The sequence below is a fragment of the Euleptes europaea genome, chromosome 10 (genome assembly GCF_029931775.1).
Source record: "Euleptes europaea isolate rEulEur1 chromosome 10, rEulEur1.hap1, whole genome shotgun sequence".
Lineage (NCBI taxonomy): Eukaryota > Metazoa > Chordata > Lepidosauria > Squamata > Sphaerodactylidae > Euleptes > Euleptes europaea.
Window position 1 is genome coordinate 19,301,084 of NC_079321.1, and position 25,183 is coordinate 19,326,266.

Here is a 25,183-nt window from a genome sequence, read left to right on the forward strand (position 1 = left end):
AAGATTAATTACGATAATAATGATATTGGTTAATTTTAACTGGTAAATATTGAGTTTAATTTTTTAAAATATTTTGATATTTCCTTTTACAAAGATATTTTACTTACGTGTTTGTAATTTGGTTGATGTGTTCTGGCCAATGCTGTAAAAATAAATTCATTCAGGATGAACTGGACCTTCCAAGCATCCAAGGGGCAGTCTGGGTATTGTTAAGGAATGAGCAAAAGATGGCATACCAACTGAACCAGCTAGAAGGCACCCGTGGTCACAGCTTGCATCTGGCTGTGTTGTCAGAGTGCTGGATCCAAGAGAATGGCATCCTATTAAGCCCAGGCAATAACCTAAGAACATAAGAAAAGCCATGCTGGATCAGACCAAGGCCCATCAAGTCCAGCAGTCTGTTCACACAGTGGCCAACCAGGTGCCTCTATGAAGCCCCCAAACAAGACAACTGCAGCAGCGTTGTCCTGCCTGTGTTCCAAAGCACCTAATATATTCAGCATGTTCCTCTGATCCTGGAGAGAATAGGTAGGCATCATGACTAGTAGCCATTTTGACTAGTAGCCATGAATATCCCTCTCCTCCATGAACATGTCCACTCCCCTCTTAAAGCCTTCCAAGTTGGCAGCCATCACCACATCCTGGGGCAGGGAGTTCCACAATTTAACTGCGTTGTGTGAAGAAATACTTCCTTTTATCAGTTTTGAATCTCTCACCCTCCAGCTTCAGCAGATGACCCTGCGTTCTAGTATTATGAGAAAGGGCGAAAAGCTTCTCCTGGTCCACTCTCTCCTTACCATGCATAATTTTATAGACCTCTATCATGCACTACCTTTTGTGCTCGCCGCATTTGTTCATCTCAGTTTTTCGGAATACCACCACCACGCAGTTTGCCCGCTTATACTTATTATTTGACAAGAGCCTTCTGTTTAGCTATAGCTTGACTGAATGCTAGCTCCTCTATGGTTATGCAGGGCAGGATTTTGAATATACCATACCCGGGCAGGACCTGTCCTTGCTCTTCTGGCTCTATTGATTCATTAGCTCATGCCCTCTTGGAATGCCGCTTTTATGAGGAACTTCGATCACGTTATCTCTCTCCTCTTTTACCATATAAATCTAATGCCTCTGTCTCTGACATAATGCCTTTTTTAAGTGAAAGGGATCCCAAGGCTACATAGTCAGTAGCAAGATTTATTTCAGTCCTCATATCCCTCAAACATTAGATTTATGCTGCAAAATCAATGGATCAAGGAGCTTCCCTTAACAGCCTTCTTTCCAAGCTAAACAGCCCTAAGTGTTTTAACCGCTCCTCATAGGGCAGTTGCTCTAGTCCACTGATCATTTTAGTTGCTCTTTTCTGCACCTTCTCAAGCTCTGCAATATCCTTTTTTAGGTTGGTGAGCAGAACTGTACTCCCAGATAAGACACAATACCAACCAAAAACACTTGTGGTCTGGATGAAGCATCAGTTGAGATACTGATCAACATCTCTTTATAAATGGCAATTGAGAAGCCTCCATAGGTAGCAACCACCATCCACTGGTGTTTCAGGCTTTATTCTGACACAGTGAACTGCAGAGATAAAATATTCTAGAGGGACAGTTAGATTCAAGTCCAGTAGCACCTTAGACACCAACATGATTTTCAGGATATAAGCTGTCGAGAATCAAAGCTCCCTTCGTCAGACATGTGTAGGAAGTGAGATCTCTGAGTCTTTATATCCGTCTGAAGGTGGGAGCAGTGTTGAAAAGAATGCTACCCTTTGAAACTATGCCAGAGCGGTAGCTGTGACAGGATGTTGCAATAAAAACATTTATTATGCCGTCGAAGGCTTTCACGGTCAGAGTTCATTGGTTCTTGTAGGTTATCCGGGTTGTGTAACCGTGGTCTTGGAATTTTCTTTCCTGACGTTTCGCCAGCAACTGTGGCAGGCATCTTCAGAGTAGTAACACTGAAGGACAGTTTCTCTCAGTGTCAAGGGTGTAGGAAGAGTAATATATAGTCAGAAAGGGTTGGGTTTGAGCTGAGTATTGTCCGGACAATACTCAGCTCAAACCCAACCCTTTCTGACTATATATTACTCTTCCTACACCCTTGACACTGAGAGACACTGTCCTTCAGTGTTACTACTCTGAAGATGCCTGCCACAGTTGCTGGCGAAACGTCAGGAAAGAAAATTCCAAGACCACGGTTACACAACCCGGATAACCTACAAGAACCAATTTATTATGCCCTTTTTCCAAGGAGTTTAGGGCAGCATACACTGTTCTCTTCATAACAGTTCTGTGAGGTGGTTTTGGGAGGGAAGCCGTGTCAGTCTGCAGTCGCAGAGCTGGATTTGAAGAAGAGTTGGTTTTTATATGCCGACTTTCTCTACTACATACGGGAGAATCAAACCGGCTTACAATCGCCTTCCCTTCCCCTCCCCACAACAGACACCCTGTGAGGTAGATGGGGCTGAGAGAGCTCTAAAAGCTGTGACTAGCCCAAGGTCACCCAGCTGGCTTCATTTGTAGGAGTGGGGAAACCAATCCAGTTCACCAGATTAGTGCCTGCCCCTCTTGTGGAGGAATGGGGAATCAAACCCAGCTCTCCAGATTAAAGTCCAACGCTCCAAACCACTGATCTTAACCACTACACCACGCTGGCTCTCCAGTCCAGTAGCACCTTAGAGACCAATAAGATTGGAGGGATATAAGCTTTCAATAGGGAGATTTGACTCTTGAAAACACATACCCCCAAAATCGTGTTGGTCTCTAAGGTATTATTGAACGCTGTGAAGTAGGTTAGATTGACAGTGAGTGGACTAAAGTCATCCAGTGAGCTTCAGAGCTGAGCAAGATCTTACACCCAGTTCTCCCAAGTCCCAACCACTGCACCATACTGGATAGTGAGTTTGGGATAGTGACACAACGCAAAAATCCTGAGGATTGGTGTTTTGGAATCATATTTTTGTGCCATGCTAGTGACATGAATCTGTAGATCCTTTATTTTTGCAGTGCAATCTGTACCCATGGATGTGATATGTGATTTGATGGAGGGTTTGGGGTGACCCAATGCAAAACTCATGAGGATCTGTGGTTTGGAACTATGTTTTTGCACCACTGTGGCAGTGGAGGTGTGATTTTTGCAGTGCTGCCTCTGCTAGGGTTGCCAGCTTCAGGCTGGGAAATACCTGGAGATTTTGGGGGTGGAGCCTGAGGAGGGTGGGATTTGAGGGAGGGACTTCAATGCCAAAGAGTCTACCTTCCAAAGAGGCCATTTTTCCCAGATGAACTGATCTCTGTCACATGGAGATCAGTTGTAATTAGGGTAGCCAACCTTCAGATACTAGCTGGAGATTTCCCGCTATTACAACTAATCTCCAAGTGACAGAGAAAATGGCCACTTTGGCAATTGGACTCTATGGCATTGAAGTCCCTCCTCTCCCCAAACCCTGCCCCCCTCAGGCTCTGCTCCAAAAATCTCCAGGTATTTCCCAACATGGAGCTGGCAACCCTAGTTGTAATCCAAAGAGATCTCTTGCCACCACCTGGAGGATAACAGTACAGGATAATATATATACACAAAGTGCAAATTTTATGAGCTACTGAGATGAAACAAGGACCATATACATAACACATACAAAGCACAAATATATACAATATATACAATCCGCATAAAGCAGAAATGATTCCAAAGGTCTCAACAGAGTACCAGGTATTAGTAAGTACAATTTATTGCAGGGTAAGTACAATTTATTTCAATCAGACACACTATGTGATGTACTTTGCTGACGTCTGATTGAAATAAATTGTACTTACACTCCATGGGGGAAGGAATTATGAATGTGTAACAGCACTTTCTTGAAAGAAAGAAGAAAGATTTCCACTGCTGTGGATCTGAAACGGCCGTATCCATTGATGATTGTGGCTTTATATGGACTTTATACACAAAGATTACAATACTAATACTTACCTGGTACTCTATTGAGACCTTTGGAATCATTTCTGCTTTATGCGGATTGTATATATTTGGGCTTTCTGTGTGTTATGTATGTGGTCCTTGTTTCATCTCAGTAGCTCATAAAATTTGCACTTTGTGTATATATATTATCCTGTACTGTTTTCCTAACCTCGTGGTATTAGTACAGAGGTGCCTTTTTTCTCCCCACCACCTGGAGGATGGCAACTCTAAAATATGATCTACAATACGGCAGTGGTTTCATTTGGTTTCAAAGTGAAAACAATGTGAATTTATGAGTATCCGTTTAAAATCATTTTACCCAGTCCCCAATCCAACACTTCTACGCCAAACATAACGGCTCTGACACGTAGATGGCCGCGCAATGCCGCTCTAGGCGTTGACATCTCTGTGTCGAAACCCCCGTAACTCGCAGCGGTACAGAAAACCCCGCGCGACGTGACACCGGAAGTGCTCGCCGAGGCGCCCAGCGGGACCATAGAGGCAGAAACCAAACCAGTCCCGTACACAGGTAGCGGAAATGATTTCATATCCGCCCTGGGGGTGGGGGTTGTTGTGTTTCCAAAGGAAGGGGGTGGTAGGCGAAGAAGGAAGGAGGGAACTCGGGCAGAGGAGGGTAAGACGCAGCGGCGAGCTCGGAGCCTCCGCACCTGCCCGGCTTCTGTAACGAGGTGCGCCTCAGCGGAAGGAGTCGGAGGGAGGGGGCGGGGCCGAGCGCTCTGAGGCGCCGCCGTTGGTCTCCTTTCTCCCGCTCCGCTCCCGCCCGCATGCTCGCGAACGGCCTCTCTCAGCGAGTGGAGGAAGAAGAGCCAGGCGGGCGGTTGGCGAGCCTAATGGCGTCGGGCGGGCGGGGGGCTCGAAGGTCTCGCCTGGCTCTTTTTCATCCGGGTACCTGGAGAAGCCTACCTGTCCGTCTAGGTGCGTGGTGCATGACGGGACGGCGCAGCTTCTCTCCCCCCCCCCCCGCACGCCCAACTTGGGTCCTGAGAGGGGCGGGGCTTTAGCACGCTTGGTGAAGGGAGACAAAGAGCGGGGGTGGGTGGGGCTTGGAGGGGAGCGCGCGAGGGGGCGGGGCCTAAGAGGAGAGCGAGGCTCCTCTGTCAGGGAGGGCGGGGCCTGATTCTCTAGGCAACTCCGGGTGGGGGCGGGGACGACAGCAGGTCGTGAGTAGAGAAGGGGACGTTTCCTGTGAGGAGACCATGGAGTTACTTAAGGGAGATGTATGAATCTGACTATTGTAGAGAAACTTACAGAATGACGTTTGCCCCCCCCCCCATCTCCTTCTCCCATAATACTGCTAGGTTTCTTACAGTGCATTCCTAAGGAGAGTTACTCCAGTCGAAGCCCATTCATTTCAATGGGCTTAGACTGGAGTAACTCTCCTTACGAATGCACTGTTAGTAGGGTTGCCAGCCTCCAGGTAGTAAACTATAGAGAGTAAGGAACCTATGCTGAAAATAGTGGCAACTATTTAAAGAGGCAGCACGTGGCTCAAAAATACGGCGACGGACCCAGTCACGGACCTTTACTTTGTTTAGTCTTGCTACTCTCCGTGATTGCACCCACAATGCATGTTGTGTAACTATAAGCCATTGGCTTTGTTAAATCTAAAACTGTATTTGTCAAGCCTTGAGAGGCATTGTATTTGCTGGAGCCGGTTGGCCAGGTTGAATTTGAATTACTTTTAAGCCTTATGGCTTTGTCTTAAGCCCTGCGAGGCCATTACGTTTATTCTTTGGTTGGTTTTGAATGAATATAATTCTTATACCAAGATATTCTTGTTTTTGATATTATTGTATTTTTGAGCCACGTGCTGCCTCTTTACATAGTAGCCTCCAGGTAGTAGCTGGAGATCTGCTGTTACAACTGAGCTCCAGCTGATAGAGATCAGTTCACCTGGAGAAAATGGCCGATTTGGCAACTGGACTCTATGGCATTGAAGTCCCTCCCCAAACCCCGCTCTCCCTCAGGTTTCACCCCCAAAATCTGCTCATGGCGAAGAGGGACCTGTTAGTCACCCTGTGTCCCATAATACTGTGTCCCATAATACTGCTAGGTCACCCTATGGGATTGATGGGCAGTAAGGTTGCCAATCTCCAGGTGGGGCCTGAAGATGAATTACAACTGATCTCCAGATGACAGAGATCACGACATTATACTCTGTTGGGGTCCCTTCCAAGGCTCCACCCTAAATCGCCAGAAATTTCCCAGCCTGGAGTTGGCAACCCTATGATGGGCAGTTGATTCAGGACAGACAGAAGAAAGTAGCCTCTTCACATAATTCATCATCAGCCGATGGGATTTGCCACTGTATGTGATGGCAGCTGGTTTAGAAGGAAAATTGGTTTATATTATGCTTGGGGAGAAGAGAAAGAACTGCTTTTTGTCTGTTTGCAGGTCTCCTTGGGTACTTCTAAGGGTAGCTAGGTAGGAGTATTAATTAGGGTTGCCAGCCTCCAGATGGGGCCTAGAGATCTCCTGGAAGCACAACTGATTTCCAGACTGGAGAAAATGGCTGCTTTGAAGGGTGGACTCTGGCATTATATCCCACTGAGGTCCCTCCCCTCCCCAAACTCTGCTCTTTCCAAGGCCCATCCCCCCAGGCATTTCCCAACCTGGAGTCTGCAACCCTAGTTAATGTTTTAAATAAATAAAAGCCACGATGGCGCAGTTGGGACCTGTATTTTGAGAGGCAGTGTGACCTCTGAATAGCATTAGGGAAGGAAAAAAGGTTTTGCCTTCCTTGTGGCCTTCCCAAAACTACCTGGCCAGCTGTTGTTGGAAATGGGGCTAGATTGTAGATCCCATGTGGTGTGTGGCTGGGGGTGTATTTTCATACTGTTGATCTGAGCTGGAAAGAGTGTCCAGATGGTCATTAAAAAAGAACACCCCAGTAAACGCATTTGGATCTTTTCCCTTTGCTGATCCGGATGTTAATTTAGCCATGACGAAGATCAGTGGCACTTATGCATATTATTTTTGCTGACATGGGAAATAAATATTAGCGGACTAGTTGTATGCACTCTAAATATAGCCAGCGATCCAGATCCTTTGGCTGCAGTTAGTGGGATATAACAACTGGCAGCCCCAGAAGGAGATTTGCATTGCCCTGTACTTCAAACATCTATCTGGCCAATTTAGTGAGATCAGCATGACCATTCCAGTCAGTCTGGTATTTGGATATGCTCTAGCATTAGTGACATTGGCAACAGACTGCTCCTACGTGAGGAACTCCCCTGTTGAGTTGGAGCAAGTAACTTTTTAGTGACAGTTTCAAGAATGTCTGAAAGTTAAAAAAAAAAACATTGAAAGAAAGTGTGAATACCTGGTTCATCAGACTGTTATAATTTGTGTCCTCATACCTGGTCGCTGTGTTGTTAGCCACTTTATGTCCCAGCCAATAAGTGGGATGGAAATGTTTTAAATAAGGAAATGCACATCATCCTTCTGGTTTTTAAGAATCCTAGGTGCCAAGAAAAAGTAAAAATGTTTATTCACACACTGAAATTGGAAGGGTTAATGCTTAGTACATATTTATTACAAAGCACATACATAGTGCTTTTCCCAGAGTGTCCAAAGTGCTTCATGTGTATGGTATTTATTGAGTGCTTTAGAAAATTCAAAGTACATCATACACATTACTTCAGTAGACATTACTTCAGTAGACATTACAGCAATCCTGCAAGATAGGCTAGAATTAATATCTCTCTATGGCAGAGTGAGGTGGTTTACTTGTGATCTGGTGAGATTTGAGCAGAATACTCATAACTCAGGCTCTTATCTATTGTGAGAGATCCATTTCTGAGAACTAAGCAGATCATAGCTAGTTTATGGGTAAAGTTTGACTTCTTTTGTTTTCAGTAATTGCAGCAGATTCGGGTGCCATCTGTTACTGCCAAAACTGGCTGATGAACCGATTGCCATTGAATAAAGAGCATGTACACTTTAATTCTCTCTTATCTTTGCAATGATGTCAGTTTAGTTTCAAAATTGTATCCAGTATAGATTGCACAATTTGTCCTGATTTTTTAAAAATCCAGATTATTCTAACTGTCCAGACAAAAACCCTGTGTAGTCTAATTAAGAGCGAAAAAGTAATGCAACACAGCAATGTTTGTGGGATCGTCTCTGTGGCAGTACTGTTGCTGTTGTGTTTTGTAGCTGTGAATACTGTTGCTCCAGTTTGGATTTAAAAGAAAACTGGTGGTTTAATTCACCAAAGAGGGATTTGAGGCGAATGAGGGGATCTCCCATGTCGTTATGAGTCCATGCAAATCAATTTTCCTGGAGTCAAAACATACTTGTGGTGGGAGGGAGCAAGGGAAAGAGTAATGATTCCAAACCTACTAATTTATAACAGCATCCTAAATTGGGATTTAAAAGCATACATGCCTTGTATTTGTATCTACTCATTACATGCATCAGTTTCGCCTTGCGGATGATTGAGTACAGGAGTCTTCTTATTTGCCAACCCATAGTGTTCACTTCCTCATCACAGCTCAGCAGGATCAAAGGCAAGAGGCAACAATCTATTCCTTGTTTTTTCTAAGGTGGCAACTAGTCATTGTGGGGCAGAAAGCGACATGGTATAGCCCTATCTCCTCAGATCTCGGAAGCAAAGCAGGGTTGGCACTTGAAGAAGAGTTGGTTTTTATATGCCGACTTTCTCTACCACTTAAGGCAGAATCGAATTGACTTACAATCACCTTCCCTTTCCCTCCCACAACAGACACCCTGTGTGATAGGTGGGGCTGAGAGAGCTCTTAATAAAACAGTGACTAGCCCAAGGTCACCCAGCTGGCTTCATGTGAAGGAGTGGGGAAACAAATCCAGTTCACCAGATTAGCCTCCGCTGCTCATGTGGAATGGGGAATCGAACTTGGTTCTCCAGATCAGAGTCCACTGCTCCAAACCACTGCTCTTAACCACTACACCACCCTGACTCTCCAAGGAAGGCTCTGCAGAGGAATGCAATGGCAAACCACCTCTCCTTCTCACTTGCCTGGAAAACCCCTTGCTGGGGGTTCGCTATAAGTCAGCTACGACTTGACGGCACTTTACACGCACAGACAAATACAACTAGTCATTGCGGGTGTGTCCTCTTTTAAGCGGGTTGGATCCAGGTTTGTGCGGACATTGTGAATTCAAGGAAGCAATTTTTTCTGCCTTCCCTAACAGCCCCTGTGCAACTCAAAGAGTTGCCCCTGAGGGCCAGTGGACCCTCCAAAATAATGTGTCATGCAGCATGTGGTGCAGCAACTAGAAGAGGGTTGATTCTGCCACCCCACTGCACCTTGTGGGGGCAAAGCTCAAGCACAAAGGACCAGGCTCTGTTCGCAGTCCTCTCTGTTTCTGTCCATGGATAGAGAATGTGCCCTAGAACACAAACATTCCTCTGGAGCTGTACACTTCAGGAGAAGATCAGTTAATGGTGGACAAGCTGGTTTTCCAATAAAGCTTGTTCACTTAGGGACTTTCTCATGGGGGAGCCCCTAAGAAGCTTCCAAGGGATTTTAGGGTTCTCTTGAACACAGGTTGAAAACCATCATCTGGGGTGTTGAGAGGCAGTGGGAAACAGGCTGCCGTACATAGACGAAGGACTTCTGGCAGGTGCAGCTGCCAGTAGTTGTAGGTTAACAGCAGGGATAGGCTTCGGCCTCTGTGCCCTTGTAGGCCTTCCAGGGGTATCTAGTTGGCCACTGTGTAAAACAGGATGTAATAAAATCCAATGGCAGATGATAACTGGCTAAATTGGGCTTGAGGGATTCTTTCGGGGCGGAGTTAATACAATGATGGTAGCACACCACTTACCAAGAAAACACCTTTGAAGAAGTTCTCTGGGCACTTGTAGGTATTGCCCACCTGTAATGTCATCTCTCAGAGGTGAGGTTTGTGAGGTCACAATCTTCTTTGACATCAGGGTCCTATGAATTACTGTATAACAGGATGCACTAGGAAGAGACATACGGCTGCCAGAGGGAAGTCTGTACTTCAACACAGCTCCCTTTGTTGCAAATGGAGAGAGAAACATGATGAAATTTCCAAGGTGATTGTGTGTGTGTTAAGTGCCGTCAAGTCGCCTCTGACTCTTGGTGACCCTATGAATCAGAGTCCTCCAAAACGTCCTATCTTTGACAGCCTTGCTCAGCTCTTGCAAACTGAGGGCTGTGGCTTCCTTTATTGAGTCAATCCATCTCTAGTTGGGTCTTCCTCTTCCTGCTGCCCTCAACTTTTCCTAGCATAACTGTCTTTTCCAGTGACTCTTGTCTTCTCATAATGCGACCAAAATGTGATAGCCTCATTTTAGTCATTTTAGCTTCTAGGGTCGGTTCAGGCTTGATTTGATCTATAACCCACTGATTTGTTATTTTGGCAGTCCACGGTACCCGTAACACTCTCCTCCGACACCACATTTCAAAGGAATCGACTTTCTTTCTATCAGCTTTCTTCAATGTCCAGCTTTCACACCCACACATAGTAATAGGGAATACGATGACCTGAATTAAATTAGCAGTCTAGATTTCCAAGGGAAATCATAGGAAATGTGTGCTTTTCCAAATCTCAGCTACCCCAACCAATTTGCTTGACTATAACGGTTATAGATGTCTTGAACAGAGCTGGAATAGTTTGCAAGAGCTGAGTGTGATTTAAAAAAAAACATTTTAATGCTGCCTTTATTTTCTGTATGTGTGTTTGGGAAGAGCAGAATGCTACATTGATACAAATGCTTTAGGCTGCAGTTCTAAGAACACTTAGTAAGCCCCATCAAATAAAATGGGACCTTACGCCTGAGTAGGCCTTTTGGGGGGTTGATCTCTTAATGAGCATATATGGTAAATGTACCTCTTAAAATATGGGTTTGTCAGGATTCTTTCCCCATCAGCTTTTTCACAGCTATTTGTAGGATTTTGTTAGGACCTACGTGCAAGACGATAAATGCTGAACTAAATATTTAAGGGCTGACACTGACTCAGACCTAAGCATTTTCAACTTGTGTAATTACATTACTATATAAATATTATATATGAAAGTAGAGTTTCTTTTTGAAAGTTTACTTTTAAATGCAATATTTATTTGCATCATCAATAGGGTTTTGTTACTGGGTTGGCAGGGCAAGACACGAGTCTCCGGCAATAATTTTAAAATGGGTCTCCCACATTCTCAGTTTCCTTTGAGTTGCTTTGCCTTCTTCAAGCATGTTTAGTGTAGTTTAAATGGGGTCTGTTGTCTAGAATTAAAATTTCCTTATGCCTGCTTATCAGTCACTAAAGCCCAAACAGGGAAGTGCTGCAGTGCTTCCAGAAGTTGTTTGTCCTCAGATTTTTATAGAAGGGAATTCAATTGAGGGCAGCCACTGCCAACGCCCCTTTTTCTTCCATCTGATGGGGAGAACCAGCGTAGTGTAGTAGTTAAGACTGGTGGTTTGGAGCGGTGAACTCTAATCTGGAGAACCAGGTTTGATTCCCCACTCCTCCACATGAGCGGTGGAGGCTAATCTGGTGAACCGGGTTGGTTTCCCCACTGCTACATGTGAAGCCAGCTGGGTGACCTTGGGCTAGTCACACTCTCTCAGTCCCACCTACCTCAGTGTGTCTGTTGTAAGGAGGGGAAGGGAAAGTGATTGTAAGCCGGTTTGATTCTTCCTTAAGTGGTAGAGAAAGTCAGCATATAAAAACCAACTTTTCTTCTTCTCTCACATTTTGGACACTAATGCTGCTGCCAAGAAGTAGAAAAGAGCAAGAGTCCAGTAGCACCTTAAAGACTTACAAAATTTCTGGCAGGGTATGAGCTGTGGCTCACGAAAGCTCATACCCTGCCAACAATTTTGTTAGTCTTTAAGGTGCTACTGGACTCCTCTTTTCTACTGGTACTAACAGACTAACATGGCTACCATCGCGAACTGCAGCCAAGAAGATACTGTGTTGTTTTCTTCTTTGTCTCGTTGCGACCTTTAAGAAAGCATTCTCTCAGGCGTGTAGGGACTGCTGTTGAGAGCTGTATTGGCAAATGCCGTAACAGCTTGCTTTGAGCATAAGAAATAACAGAAAGTTGGTACAAGTACTAGCGTAACGGGCGTCACTAGTGAAAGCCACTTTTACTGTGTTTGGCACTGATATCATCAGGAGCATCTGCAGTGAGAGCATGTTCCAGTAGCTAGCCCCAGGGTTACAAGCAATGTGAATAACTACTCCCCATCAGATTGAAGGTGTATTGCAAAGCCGTTGGCGGCAGGCATATTCAGTCACTGCTGCAACCTGAAACTGTCATCTTGAGGCTGCAAAATCCAACAGGGGCTGACAGCCACCAATTACAGCTTCCCAAGCTGCAAAACCTGTCAGCCGTCCTTGGTCTTGCTCTGAGGGGTTTAAATCCGACTGCTTACCCCAGAACAAGAGAGAAGCCCTTTTGGTATCTCTGGAATGCTGATGGCACCCAGAATCTCAGCTAGTGTCCTCATTAGAGATGTGAAGGACTGGGTGGGGGGTGGCAAACACGGAAAGACCCAGGAAAGAGAAATCCCCCCACCCCCCACAAGACACTTTTTCAGTTCTGTAGGCAATCTGGAGCAACATTTAGAAAGCAAACCTGCTATGAATTTTTTTTCCTATCTTGGAATAGGTGGAATGCTTTCTAAAGATAAGGTCTAACAAAAAACTCCTTTTAGGAAGTATTTGTAGTGAGGTGCTCAGCAGCCTCAGAGAACAATTCATGCGTATGCCTTAAATGTGTACGACATCTTTTTCAAGGACGTTGCTTATTGTTAAATGTGACTAATTGTCCGTAATTGATGTGACATACTCTATGATAATACACTGTTGTTATCCAGTAAAAGTAACCTGTTATTATCTGCTGAGGGAAAATAGGCTGGTAGTTGAGTTGGGGGATTCTGGGTCTAGAACAGACCTTCTTTGTCAGTTACAGTATGAGCTGGGGAGCCAGGTTCATTTGTGAACAAGACATGTGTACCCCCAGCCAATAAACAACCCTGCTCCTCCTGGTTGATCGTTTCCAGCCAGGTTAGCGGGGGTCAGCAGTGAGCATATTTGTCTTTGAGCCCCTAACTGCATCCTTTTCTTTGATGGTTGAGGCCAGCTGGAAGGCTGAGCTGCCGGCAGTGGGGATTCTGCCCTGCATCTGAATTGGCAGCCCCAGCGCTTCGTTTTGTACATGAACTTGAAGCCTTATCCGCCTGTCTTTCTTCATTCTGGAGGGGTAACCGTGCTAGTCTTTTGCAGCAAAATAGCACAGGATCCCCGTCACTCCTTAAAATCTATCAAAATTTGTTCCAGCATAAGCATTTGTGAGTTAGATCTCACTTCCTCAGACACTCACTTAGGCTGAAATGTTAGTCTTTAAGATGCTGCTAGTCTTCTGCTTTACAGTATTGTGGGGGGGGGGAGCTATACTAGTTTTTTGTTTCTTATGTCGGGAGTTTAACACTGAAACAAGCCAACATCTTTTGACAGTTTGCGCTTCTGTCTACCTTGACCCGTAAGCTTTTGCCACAATCCCAATAAGATGGATTTGATTTAAATCAAATTGATTTAAATCACTAAGTAAGAACAGATTGAAATCATGGTTTTCCAGACTCTTTTACGGCCTGCTGCCATTATAGGTTTTCTCCTCCAGGGAGAGAAGAATATGATCAACCTCAGGCTATACACACAAAGATCCCAAGACTTGTGGAGTATTCTGCTCAAAAAGTTTCTCTTTCATTTTTACTGCTTCCCCCTCCCTCCTCACACTGAGCTCCTTGTGCAGATCTGTTCCACTCCGAACAATTTTCTATTCATTGAACTTCTTGAAACTTAGCACTTAAGAGTTAGGTGGTTAATTCTGTGTACATAGATTTACAAAGGAACAATGGGATTAAGGTCTTTTTCTCAACTGTTTATTTTATAACATTTTTACTGTGAAGAAGATGCATGTTATCTCTGCAGACACAAATTCACAGTTTTGAGAATGCAAAACCAAGCATCTGTGATGATGTCTTCTAGATAGAAAAATTGCCCAAAATGATCTTACAGAAACCTCTGAAAGAGCATGACATAGGGAACGAATTAGTGGAATTCATTTACCAAAAAATTTAAACATTGCATGAATATACAGCCTCATGATACATGACTAAAAATGAATCCTTATTTCTTGGTAAATAACCTTTGGACTGTAATATATCTTAAATAGAATTTTCCTCAAAAAGCGTTTTATTTAAAAAAAATCTGATTTAAATCAAAAAAATCTCTTAAAATGTTTCAAAAATCATTTTTTTATGAGGATCCCATGTGCTGATGCACAAAAACCCCAGCATCCTGCAGCTCTTCTTCCCCACCAGCCATCTGTCCAGCCGATGATCAGGTGAAGATCCTCCCATGCAGATGCATACATGTGCCCCTCTGGATTGGGGTGCATAAAGATACTTTCATCAGCATTACATCCTCTAGCCCTGTAGTCTTGTGTCGCTCCGGTCCCACTTGGTCACCCCTTACTTGTCTGCTGAGCCTAGTGCTGGGCTGCTTAAATATCTGATACCACATTGGTTTGTTCCGCTGGGATCTACCAATCCAGTAAGTGGAAGGGTAGACTGAAGAGCTGCCTCTCACTCAGGCTTTTATGGCGGTGGAGGGAAGGTCAGGACTGAATGGTTTCTAGTACAGCTTCTCACTGTCTTGGCATGAGAGGAATTGCTAGGCAGCCTCACAGCATGGGGGGGGGACCCCTTTAGACTTATACATATCTGGCTACACTAGAAGGGAACTTGGGCAAGGTGGTATTGAGCCTCACGTCAGCAAAAGATTTATAGCACTGCCTTCCTCCCTGGAAAGTGTGCATGCCTTTAGGAGTTGTCCCCTCTCATTGGGCAGGGAGGAAGAGGGAAGCATGAAAAAGTGCTTTGCAGTCTCTCAGGCTCTTCACCCAGTGCATAGTTAAATTGTGGAACTCCCTGCTCCAGAATGTGGTGATGGCTGCCAACTGAGAAGGCTTTAAGAGGGGAGTGGACGTGTTCATGGAGGAGAGGGCTATCCATGGCTACCAGTCAAAATGGATTCTAGTAATGAGGCATACCTATTCTCTTCAGGATCAGAGGAGCATGCCTATTATATTAGGTACTTTGGAACACAGGGAAGATAATTGTCAGATAGGGGTTCTAACAGCTCCATCCCCAAACAAGATGGTTTCCCCGCGAACAAGATGGAGTTTTCCGTGCACTCCTCCCCCCCCCCCGTTTTGCACATGAGCTCCGGCCAGGGATTTACAATTGTATTGGGACCCGCCCGTGTAAATCTCCGATCTGATATCGGGTTCCGCGCACAAAGCCGAGAGCCCGGCCATCTCCTCCACTGATTGCTCACAATTGTTTCTGCCTCAGTTTAACTTAAGTCGTTACCGGCAGGAAACGACTACATTGTCTCTTTGTTCTTGTAACCCTATTGTATCAGCCCTATATATGTATCCATACTCCCCCAGTCATGTATTCCAGCCTTACTCGTCTCTCTACTGAAATCACTGACTTTCGGAATAAATCCTTGAATCGCTGCTCTGTCTGGATTTGAGTTCTATTGCCTGAAACGCCATGCATTTGCTGAAGCCTGACAATAATGCTGCTGCAGTTGTCTTGTTTGTGGGCTTCCTAGAGGCACCTTATTGGCCAGTGTGTGAACAGACTGCTGGACTTGATGGACCTTGGTCTGATCCAGCATGGCCTTATGTTCGTATGCACCTGTCTTGTGCCTACTGGAACCATGCTTCTGAGTGTGTGGGCAGAACCCACAGAAGAGAAAAAGAAAGAGAGCCTCTGAACCTGCTTAGTTCTCCCAACTCAATGCATTTTGGGCAGCATTAAAGGCTGTGGTTCATACCTGATTTTCTGCCCCCTGCTTGGCAAAATTCCCACATCCCAGTTTAAGAACCTAGGCCCTTGTAGATTACCAAAGTGCAAGATAGTGCAGACACAAGCTTCAAGTATGCATGCGTAGGACTGTAAAGCAAGTGTACTGAAACCAAGTAAGGCTTCAGGGTAAAAAGTCTTGACTGTAACGTCTGTTTCCTTTTCAGACTTAAGTTCAAAGGCGGAACCATGAAAGACCCAAGTCGCAGGAGTACCAGTCCAAACATCATCAACGAAGATGTGATCATGAACGGTCACTCTCACGATGACGATAACCCGTTTGCTGAGTACATGTGGATGGAAAACGAAGAGGAGTTCAACAGGCAGGTGGGTGAGCGGGCACCGCGTCCGTTCCGTACCCATTAGGAAGGAAGCCTGACTTAACTGTCAACATAACACACCACACGGTTTATTGTTAAGATCTGAGCAAAAAAATAAAGTTCATGCTCTTCCCCTCAATTATCATGCCTTTGTGTGTCCTGAGAGAGTTTGACTCTTTTGCATACTCTGCTTTGTTTGTACCTGGTTTGAGTTTTGGATGCTTCGTTATAATCCAAGGTGGAATGGCACAGAAATACACAAAGTGGCATAGCTAGCCACACACAATTGAAGGATTTCTAGGAATTTGCCATTTTGAACCAATTGTTTGATTCCATCCTTCTGATGGTATTTGCAGTGTTGATTGTCCATTTCTCACAACTAGCATTTGAAGCAAGGGTGCAAAAGGCAGATTATTTTCACCAGGTATCACAACTGGTAGAAGAGTGGAAGGCCTATTTCAAACAAATCTCAGTGTTAAAATGAATTGTGGTGTGTTCTGATAGCGTCAGGGCAAAGGCAGAATTATCATTCTAGTTTTCTACCTGGTTTCCTGTAATTTTCAGTGCTCCTGGAAGGTCTCTCCTGCCCCACTGTGCATAGAGTTTGTTATAGGTTTACATGGGATGGGAGTCGAGAGAAATAGTTGTGCAACAGCTACATCACATCTTGTGTGTGTGTGTGTAAAGTGCCTTCAAGTTGCAGCCGACTTATGGCGACCCCTTTTGGGGTTTTCATGGCAAGAGACTAACAGAGGTGGTTTGCCAGTGCCTTCCTCTGCACAGCAACCCTGGTATTCCTTGGTGGTCTCCCATCCAAATATTAACCAGGGCTGACCCTGCTTAGCTTCTGAGATCTGACGAGATCAGGCTCGCCTGGGCCATCCAGGTCAGGGCACATCACATCTTAGCAAAATGAAATTAAAGTTAGTTTAGGGGAAAAGGAAACAGGAATGTGATGATCTTAACCATTTAATCATAGAATCATAAAGTTGGAAGAGACCACCAGGGTCATCTAGTCCAATCCCCTGCACAATGCAGGAAATTCACAGCTACCTCCCCCACACACACCTAGTGACCCCTACTCCATGCCCAGAAGATGGCCAAGATGCCCTCCCTCTCATCTGCCTGAGGTCATAGAATCAGCATTGCTGACAGATGGCCATCTAGCCTCTGCTTAAAAACCTCCAGGGAAGGAGCGCTTACCACCTCCCAAGGAAGCCTGTTCCACTGAGGAACTGCTCTAACTTAGAAAATTCTTTCTCATGTCTAGACGGAAACTCTTTTGATTTAATTTCAACCCGTTGGTTCTAGTCCGACCTTCTGGAGCAACAGAAAACAACTCAGCACCATCCTCTATATGACAGTCCTTCAAGTACTTGAAGATGGTTATCATATCCCCTCTCAGTCTTCTCCTCTTCAGGCTAAACATACCCAGCTCCTTCAACCTTTCCTCAAAGGACTTGGTCTCCAGACCCCTCACCATCTTCATTGCTCCCCTCTCGACACGTTCCTGCTTGTCTGCATCCTTTTTAAATCGTGGTGCCCAAAACTGAACACAATACTCTCTAGGTGAGGTCTAACCAGAGCATAAGGTTTCACAAATCAGAGCCCACTGCAACAGATGAATTGGAGAGCTTGGTAGTGGTGGAAAGTGCTACCAAGTCTCAGCTTACGGCGACCCTGTAGAGTTTTCAAGGCAAGAGACGTTTGGAGGTGGTTTGTGACTCCCTACCTCTGTGAGGGCTGAGGGAGTTTGGAGAGAACTGTGATTGGCCCCAGGTCACCCAGCAAGCTTCCTGTGGAGGAGTGGGGAATTGAACCCGGTTCTCCAGATTAGAGTCCCCTGCTCTTAACTGCTACACCACGCTGGCTCTCCCATGAAAATTTATGCTGGAATAAATGTTAGTCTTGAACGTGCCGCTGGAGTCTCGCCTTAATTTGTAGCAGTAGTCAACAGCAGCTACCTGTCTGGAAAGAACATTTAGCAGAAGAGGTTTCATTATGTGTCTCCTAGTAAAATAAACAGTGTCGAAAAGCAACATACTTTCAGAAGTAGTGATATGAGCACTTTGAAATACATCAGCAGCGCTGCAATCACTATTGACTATTGAGTTTTTCTGTACCTGATCTTTTCTACAGGCCCGGTAGTCCTTCAGGCACCTGATACAATATGTTTCTGATCCACAAACTACACCCAAACATAAGCAAATAACCCATAGAATTTAAAATCCCTTATTCACAAGTGTACTGATGCAGATTTTAAGTGTTTCAACAGCACAATATGTATTACAATGATTGGATGATCTTAAGTTGCCATAAGACCTTTCGTATTTTTGAACAGCCTTCATTCAACACATTTAGGATCATTCATTGTGCTATGTGGATTTTCTCCAAAAGGATGAATGGGGGCGGGGGGGATGCAGGGAATAAGTGGATTCCTCCTGCAGCAGAGGACTTGTGCAGTGAAGTGGCAATCTAAAGTTGAGTAAAGCTTTGTGTAGTGGTTAAGAGTGGCGGACTCTAATCTGGAGAACCAGATTTGATTCCCCACTCCTCCACATGAAGCCAGCTGGGTGGTCTTGGACTAGTCACAGTTCTCTCAGAACTCTCTCAGCCTCACCTACCTCATAGGGTGTCTGTTGTGGAGAGAGGGAAGGAGATTGTAAGTCGGTTTGATTCTCTTTAAAAGGTAGAGAAAACCGGCATATTAAAACCATCTCTTCTTCTTCTGGTTTTTTTTCTGCCCAGTTCTCTCACTTGTGACTATTGACATTTTAAGGGCAGGGAAAGCAAACAAGAAAGAAGGAAAGCAGGCAGTGAAGAAAGGGTTGTAAGAATGAGTTCAGCCAGGAAGGGGATAACCAACTCAGGACAAGCATCAGCTCCAGCGTAGTCTTGCCGCTTTTCACCTCTTGCAGGCCAGTTGGGAGAAAAGCTTTCATGGACATTCTCCTTTCTCTATAAGGAAAAAAGGCTAGAGTCTTTAAAAAAAAAAGAGTAGGAGTCTAGTAGCACCTCAAAGACCAACACAATTTCTGGCCGGGTACGAGCTTTTGTGAGTCACAGCTCACTTCAGATACCCTGCCAGAAATTTTGTTAGTCTTTAAGGTGCTACAGGACTCCTACTCTTTTCTACTGCTAGTGACAGACTAACACAGCTACCCATCGTGGGTTTTTTTAAAAAGAAAGAAAAATCGAGCACTTCATAGAGGGACAGAGCATACTTCCCCTCTGTAACTATGGGGCTGGCAGCTGCAGGTGTTACCCACCACACCTTGTCCTCACACCAGCCAGGCAGCTGGTTTTGAAAAGCTGGCTCTCCTTGTGAAGGGCGGGGGAGGAAGAGCAGGAGACGGAGCAGATGATAGCGGCCCCCGTGTTGGGCGTCATCACCTACTGTGGCTCTGAGAGCCAACATGGTGTAGTGGTCAAGAGCAGTGGTTTGGAGCGGTGGACTCTAATCTGGAGAACCGGGTTTTGATTCCCCACTCCACATGAGCGGCGGAGGCTAATCTGGTGAACTGGATTTGTTTCCCCACTCCTACACATGAAGCCAGCTGGTTGGCCTTGGGCTAGTCACAGTCTCTCAGCCCCACCTACCTCACAGGGTGTCTGTTGTGAGGAGGGGAAGGGAAAGGTGATTGTAAACCGGTTTGATTCTTCCTTAAGTGGTAGAGAAAGTCAACATATAAATACCAATTCTGCTGCTGCTGCTGGGACCTAGGAGGAGACCCTTGTCTTCTCTTCTGCTCTGTCGTAAGGCCCATATCTGGTGATGCTTCTGTTTCCCATGGCAACTGGGCACCGGGGGGCAGATATTCCGTCTCCTTTGTGGATGGGCACCCAAAAACCCCTCAGCCCCTGAGGATTACAGTGACATTTCCCACCTGTTTTTGCAATTACAGATTGAGGAAGAGTTGTGGGAAGAAGAATTTATAGAGCGTTGCTTCCAGGAGATGCTGGAAGAAGAGGAAGAACACGAGTGGTTTATCCCAGCCAGAGATCTCCCGCAAACGATGGATCAAATCCAGGACCAGCTTAATGATCTTGTTATCAGTGATGGTTCATCACTGGAAGATCTGGTGGTGAGTCGCTTATTTTTAAAAGTTGATGTTTAACCAAGCACCTTTCATCAAAGTCAAGTCTTTGTCCCTCACCAGGTGTTTTGAACCAAACACAGTAGGGTTGGCACACCTTTCAGTTGCCCGAGCCCCTATATTCAGTGGTCTTTCTTTTTGGCCACAGACAAATGTTATTCTGTGAAGTGAAGAATGACATGGTGTAGGTGACAATATACTTTTTAAAATTTCATGATCATGTTGTGTTAGTGAACAGTTGGGCAGACCTAGCAATACGGCTGGGCTTCTTCCAGCGGCCATCTGTTGTATAACTGCAGTCCTCTGCCTGCAGGAAGAATGGGCTTAGTATCTGTATTGTACAACAACTTTCGATTGTTTTAATCGTTCCTTTGACTTTGTTTTGGTTCCATTTTAATCTCAAAGTTTAGAAAATTTTGAAACTGAAAACCAGCCCCTGGGTTCTAAGACCCAACATTAATATGTCACATTTTTTAAGTCAGTATCATTTTTTTCATAATAATTAATTAGTTTTTGTAATTAGTATACATATTGTACCTGCTGATGATTAAACTGCCTCTTGCTTTTCTAATATAGTTAATGTTGTTGTTTTTAAGTTCACCAATTCTATGATGATGCTGTTTGGCCAAATCTGTTTTGGTCAACCAATTTATTCTACTTTTTTGCCATGAAGTCACAGCCGACTTATGGCGACCCCATAAGGTTTTTGAGGCAAAAGACGTTCAGAGGTGGTTTGCCATTGCCTTCCTCTGCGTCATGACCCCAGTATTCTTTGGAGGTCTCCCATCCAAATATTAACCAGGGCTGACCCTGCTTAGCTTCTGAGATGTGATGAGATCAGGCTAGCCTGGGGCTGTCTTGGTCAGGGTGAACAATCATATAGAGCACACCTCCCTCATTTGTTCCTGGCAGCAGTCGGGCACCTGTGGACCCATAAGCAAAAGACCCCTGGCAGTTTATGCTCCTCTTCCCCCTCCCCCAGCATAATCATATTTTCTGGATCTCCATTGTATGTGCGTGTGTGTGCAGGCTGTAGACAGAGTGCCACACTCTTGAATCATAGAGTTGGAAGGGATCACCAGGGTCATCTAGTCCAACACCCTGCACAATCCAGGAAATGCACAACTACCTCCCCCCCACACACACCCAGTGACCCCTACTCCATGCCCAGAAGATGGCCAAGATGCCCTCCCTCTCGTGATCTGCCTAAGGTCACATTGGATGAGGCACTGTGTAAACCAGTGCTGAAAATCATTTGCAACATTGCATGGCACCCTAAATTAGCTGGACAAATTAATGAAGTGTTAAAACAAAATCATTCTCACGGTCTGCTTCTAGCCTATTTTTATGGGTTTTTAATGCCGTTTACAGATTCTGTTTTAATAGTGTTTAAATGGTTAATGTGTATAAAATTTTATTATGTTTGTAAACCTCAACCTTGAGCAGGTTTCCAAGCAAGGTGGCACAGAAATTTTCTAAATAAGATATTAGTTTAACTTGAAATCCTTTGCTCTAAAAATGGCATCTGGATAGTACCTAGCATAAGAGCAACTACAAGCCGCTGAGCATGTCAACGGATGATCACGTAACTCAACTTTTAGTCGGCATACAGAGAGAGGGTCAGATCCTGAGTACAGTCAACAGGAAGTGTGGGTTTTTGCCACATTCCCGTCCCCAAGCCGTCCTTTCTTACCTCCAGAAGGTAGATTCTAAAGGCTGCGGGATCTGCATGAACTAAAAGCACACGTAGATTGGAGGGCTCCATTGGGGAGAGGGGAAATAGTTGTTCAGAACCAGAAAACGGTGGCTAAAATTGGCAGCATGGAATAGAACATCTAGTGATTATAATCCCATGTATGCAATTTAAGCCTTCCCATTGTTGCCAGGACAGAGCTGCAGATCATAGGCCAGGTTCTAAACAGTCAACCAAATAACAAATACAGCACGCTGGCTATATAATGGAAATTAATCTTTTTTACTCAAAATGTGTTAAATAACACCAAGTCAATGACAACAAATATACAGCTGAACTAGCTCCAAGAATAAGCAAATAATGTACAATTAACAAAGCAGAAACCAAATTCCGGAATACAGGTCTTCCATAACATACAATTTTCTCTTCTTTAACAATCCAATTCAGTTGCAGGACAACGTTCCAATGGCAGGTCAGTCGCAGGTAAAAGTCAAAATTGGATCACCGGTAAGAATCAAGATCAATCAGATGGCGATTCTGGATATAATTTCATCCATCTATGCAGCACGCTTCATCAGTCAATGATTGTCCAGTTTCCTTACTCTTAAAGTTTTAAAGTATCATGAACGGATACGCAGCACACTTCATCAGTCAATGATTGTCCAGTTTCCTTACTCTTAAAGCTTTCAAGTATCGTAAACGGATGAAATTGTATCCAGATCTTGATTCTTACTGGGGATCCAATTTTGACTTTTACCTGCGATTGACCTGCCATTGGAACATTGTCCTGCAACTGAATTGGATTGTTAAAGAAGAGAAAATTGTATGTTATGGAAGACCTGGATTCCGGAATTTGGTTTCTGCTTTGTTAATTGTGCATTATTTGCTTATTCTTGGAGCTAGTTCAGCTGTATTTTTGTTGTCATTGACTTGGTGTCATTTAACACATTTTGTGTAAACAAAATTAATTTCTGTTATATAGCCAGCGTGCTGTATTTGTTATTTGGATGATTTCGTATTACAGCACAGGTTTACTTTTGAGATAGTTCTAAACAGGTCAAGGTGCTCTTGGTGAGAGTGGAACTTGCCAAATATTACTACCCCTTAGAATCATGGAGTTGGAAGGGACCTCCAGGGTCATCTAGTCCAGCCCCCCTGCACAATGCAGGAAATTCTCAACTACCTTCCCCCTCCCACCCCACACCCCCCAGAAGGAAGAGCCAGGATTTTAATAGGTATTTAGTGACGGGTTGAGAGTTCTTCTCACTGAGCCACCCAGCTCCTGCATTCCAGAGCCGGAGAGTGCCTGTGCAGTTCGTCGCACTATGGGCTTTCCTTCCAGTTTTGGTAGAGAGTGCTTCGATTTAAACATTTAAGACCAGTGCTGCTCAGTAGCTACATTTTCTTGTGTTTTTTTTCCTTCCAACCTCCTGCGACCTACGAGTCTTGAGCAGTTAATAGAGAGTTGTTGTTGTTTTTTTAAACCCATTTCTTTAAGAAAAATATGGTGGAGAAATACTTGGCCACCGCCATTGTTATACTTGGATCTCTATCCACCAGCAAAAAGGGGACTATTTTATCATCTGTTACGGTAGCAGGTAACAGATCCACAGATCACATTGGAGTTTGAAGTGGGTTACACTCCAGCGTCACATGAGAAAGCATATCAGTTTTCTTCATATTACACGAGCAGAGCCTTTCAGGGTAGGCTAAATTTCCAACTCTTCCATTTAGCACTGCTGAAGGCCCGGCGTTCAAACGAGCAAGCATCAAGGCTCTTTGGAAACCCAGGACCGTTAAATTACTGAAATACGGTGGAGTTCGCGGAGGAGTTGTGTTTTTCTGTGGCGAGTTTTGCTAACTCTTCTCACCTCTGCATGCAAATATGAAGGACGTACTTTGTGTTCTCTGTTCCGAGTCTAACATCTTTTTTCTCCCTCCCCCCCCCAGGTGAAGAGTAATCTTAATCCAAACGCAAAGGAGTTTGTTCCTGGGGTGAAGTACTAAATATATGAGTAGACTGGGCCCTCTTTTGGTGGATGTAGCACAATTTCCACACTGTGAAGCCAGTATTAGAAGATTTAATTGTTAAAACGCTCTCTTCTCTTGTCACTGTGTTACACTTACGCATTGCCAAAGTTTTGTTAGTCTTGCATGCTTAATAAAAGTGCTGAGACTGTTATTAAGTCAACCGCTGTCAGAGGTTAATGAAATGGAAAAAGAAAGGACCCAGGTTTTTTAATTTTTTTCTTTTGCGAAGGAAGGCAGTGAGGTTAGGAAGGCACCAGTCAAGTTGCGAAAAGCACCAAGTTTTGGAGAAACTCTGCGTCTCGGAAGGATTCAAACTTTGACGACAACAAAAAAAGCGGTCTGTTTTTAACGAAACGATAAGTGTTGGTATTGCTAAGCGCCCGACGATGCCTTAACACGACAATTAAAAGCAAGATTATCTGATTATGCAGATTAGATGAATTGCAGTACTGCTACTAACTCTTCCCACTATCGAGCGAAACTTCTCCCTCTTCTTTTTGAGAAGAGCGTGAGTAAATGTATTATATCCTGAAGCTGCTTTTGACAGACCTGTACAGAGTTCTTTACCTTGGCTACGGATCTGGTTGGGGAAGCAGGGTGGGAGAAATGACAGGAGAAGATGAGATTGTGTGTACAGCAAGTGATCATGTCGGAGTGTCTGTCCCACTTCTGAATTTATAGCGAAGGCGACAAGAGGTTGCGTGTCACAGTTTCTTCCAGGAATCCAGAAGCAGGGCATCACCTGTGTAAAAAAATCTGCAACCTTAAAAGAGTTGGGTTTACCTGTAAAACGTTAGTGTTAGTGATTTGAGTGGTGCTTTTCCCTTACTTTGTTTAATCATCACTACACCGATAGTCTACAGCACAACTTTTTTTTAAAACGAAAGAAAAATACAGCTAGAACAGTTTTTGGCTTCTTAAACTTCATATTTGGGGCAGCGATAAGCTGCCATACGTGTTCAGTGTGAATAGTGTTTAAGTTGAAAATATTGTAAAAAAATTATATTTTTTCAAAAATATTTAAAAAAATAAATAAGAGTAGAAACGACTCCTTGGCGATCTCCTGAGTGTTCCATCGTGTGCGGGTCATGTCGCGCGCCTTTGCGGGGAGAGGGCAACAGGCTCGGCTGGAGAAAGACGCGATGAAAGCACTACTGTACATGGAATCAAAACAGGTGTAAAATTGCTT

General features: G+C 44.5%; 1 protein-coding gene across 1 annotated transcript; it reads left to right on the forward strand.

Moving 5' to 3' along the window:
* The first annotated feature begins 16,024 nt into the window (after positions 1-16,024).
* On the forward strand, positions 16,025-24,154 carry PAIP2 (poly(A) binding protein interacting protein 2). The gene is made up of 3 exons (XM_056856478.1): positions 16,025-16,180; positions 20,079-20,258; positions 23,914-24,154. The coding sequence occupies exons 1-3, from the start codon at positions 16,043-16,045 to the stop codon at positions 23,968-23,970; spliced, it is 375 nt and encodes a 124-aa protein (XP_056712456.1). The 5' UTR covers positions 16,025-16,042; the 3' UTR covers positions 23,971-24,154.
* The last annotated feature ends 1,029 nt before the right edge of the window (positions 24,155-25,183 follow it).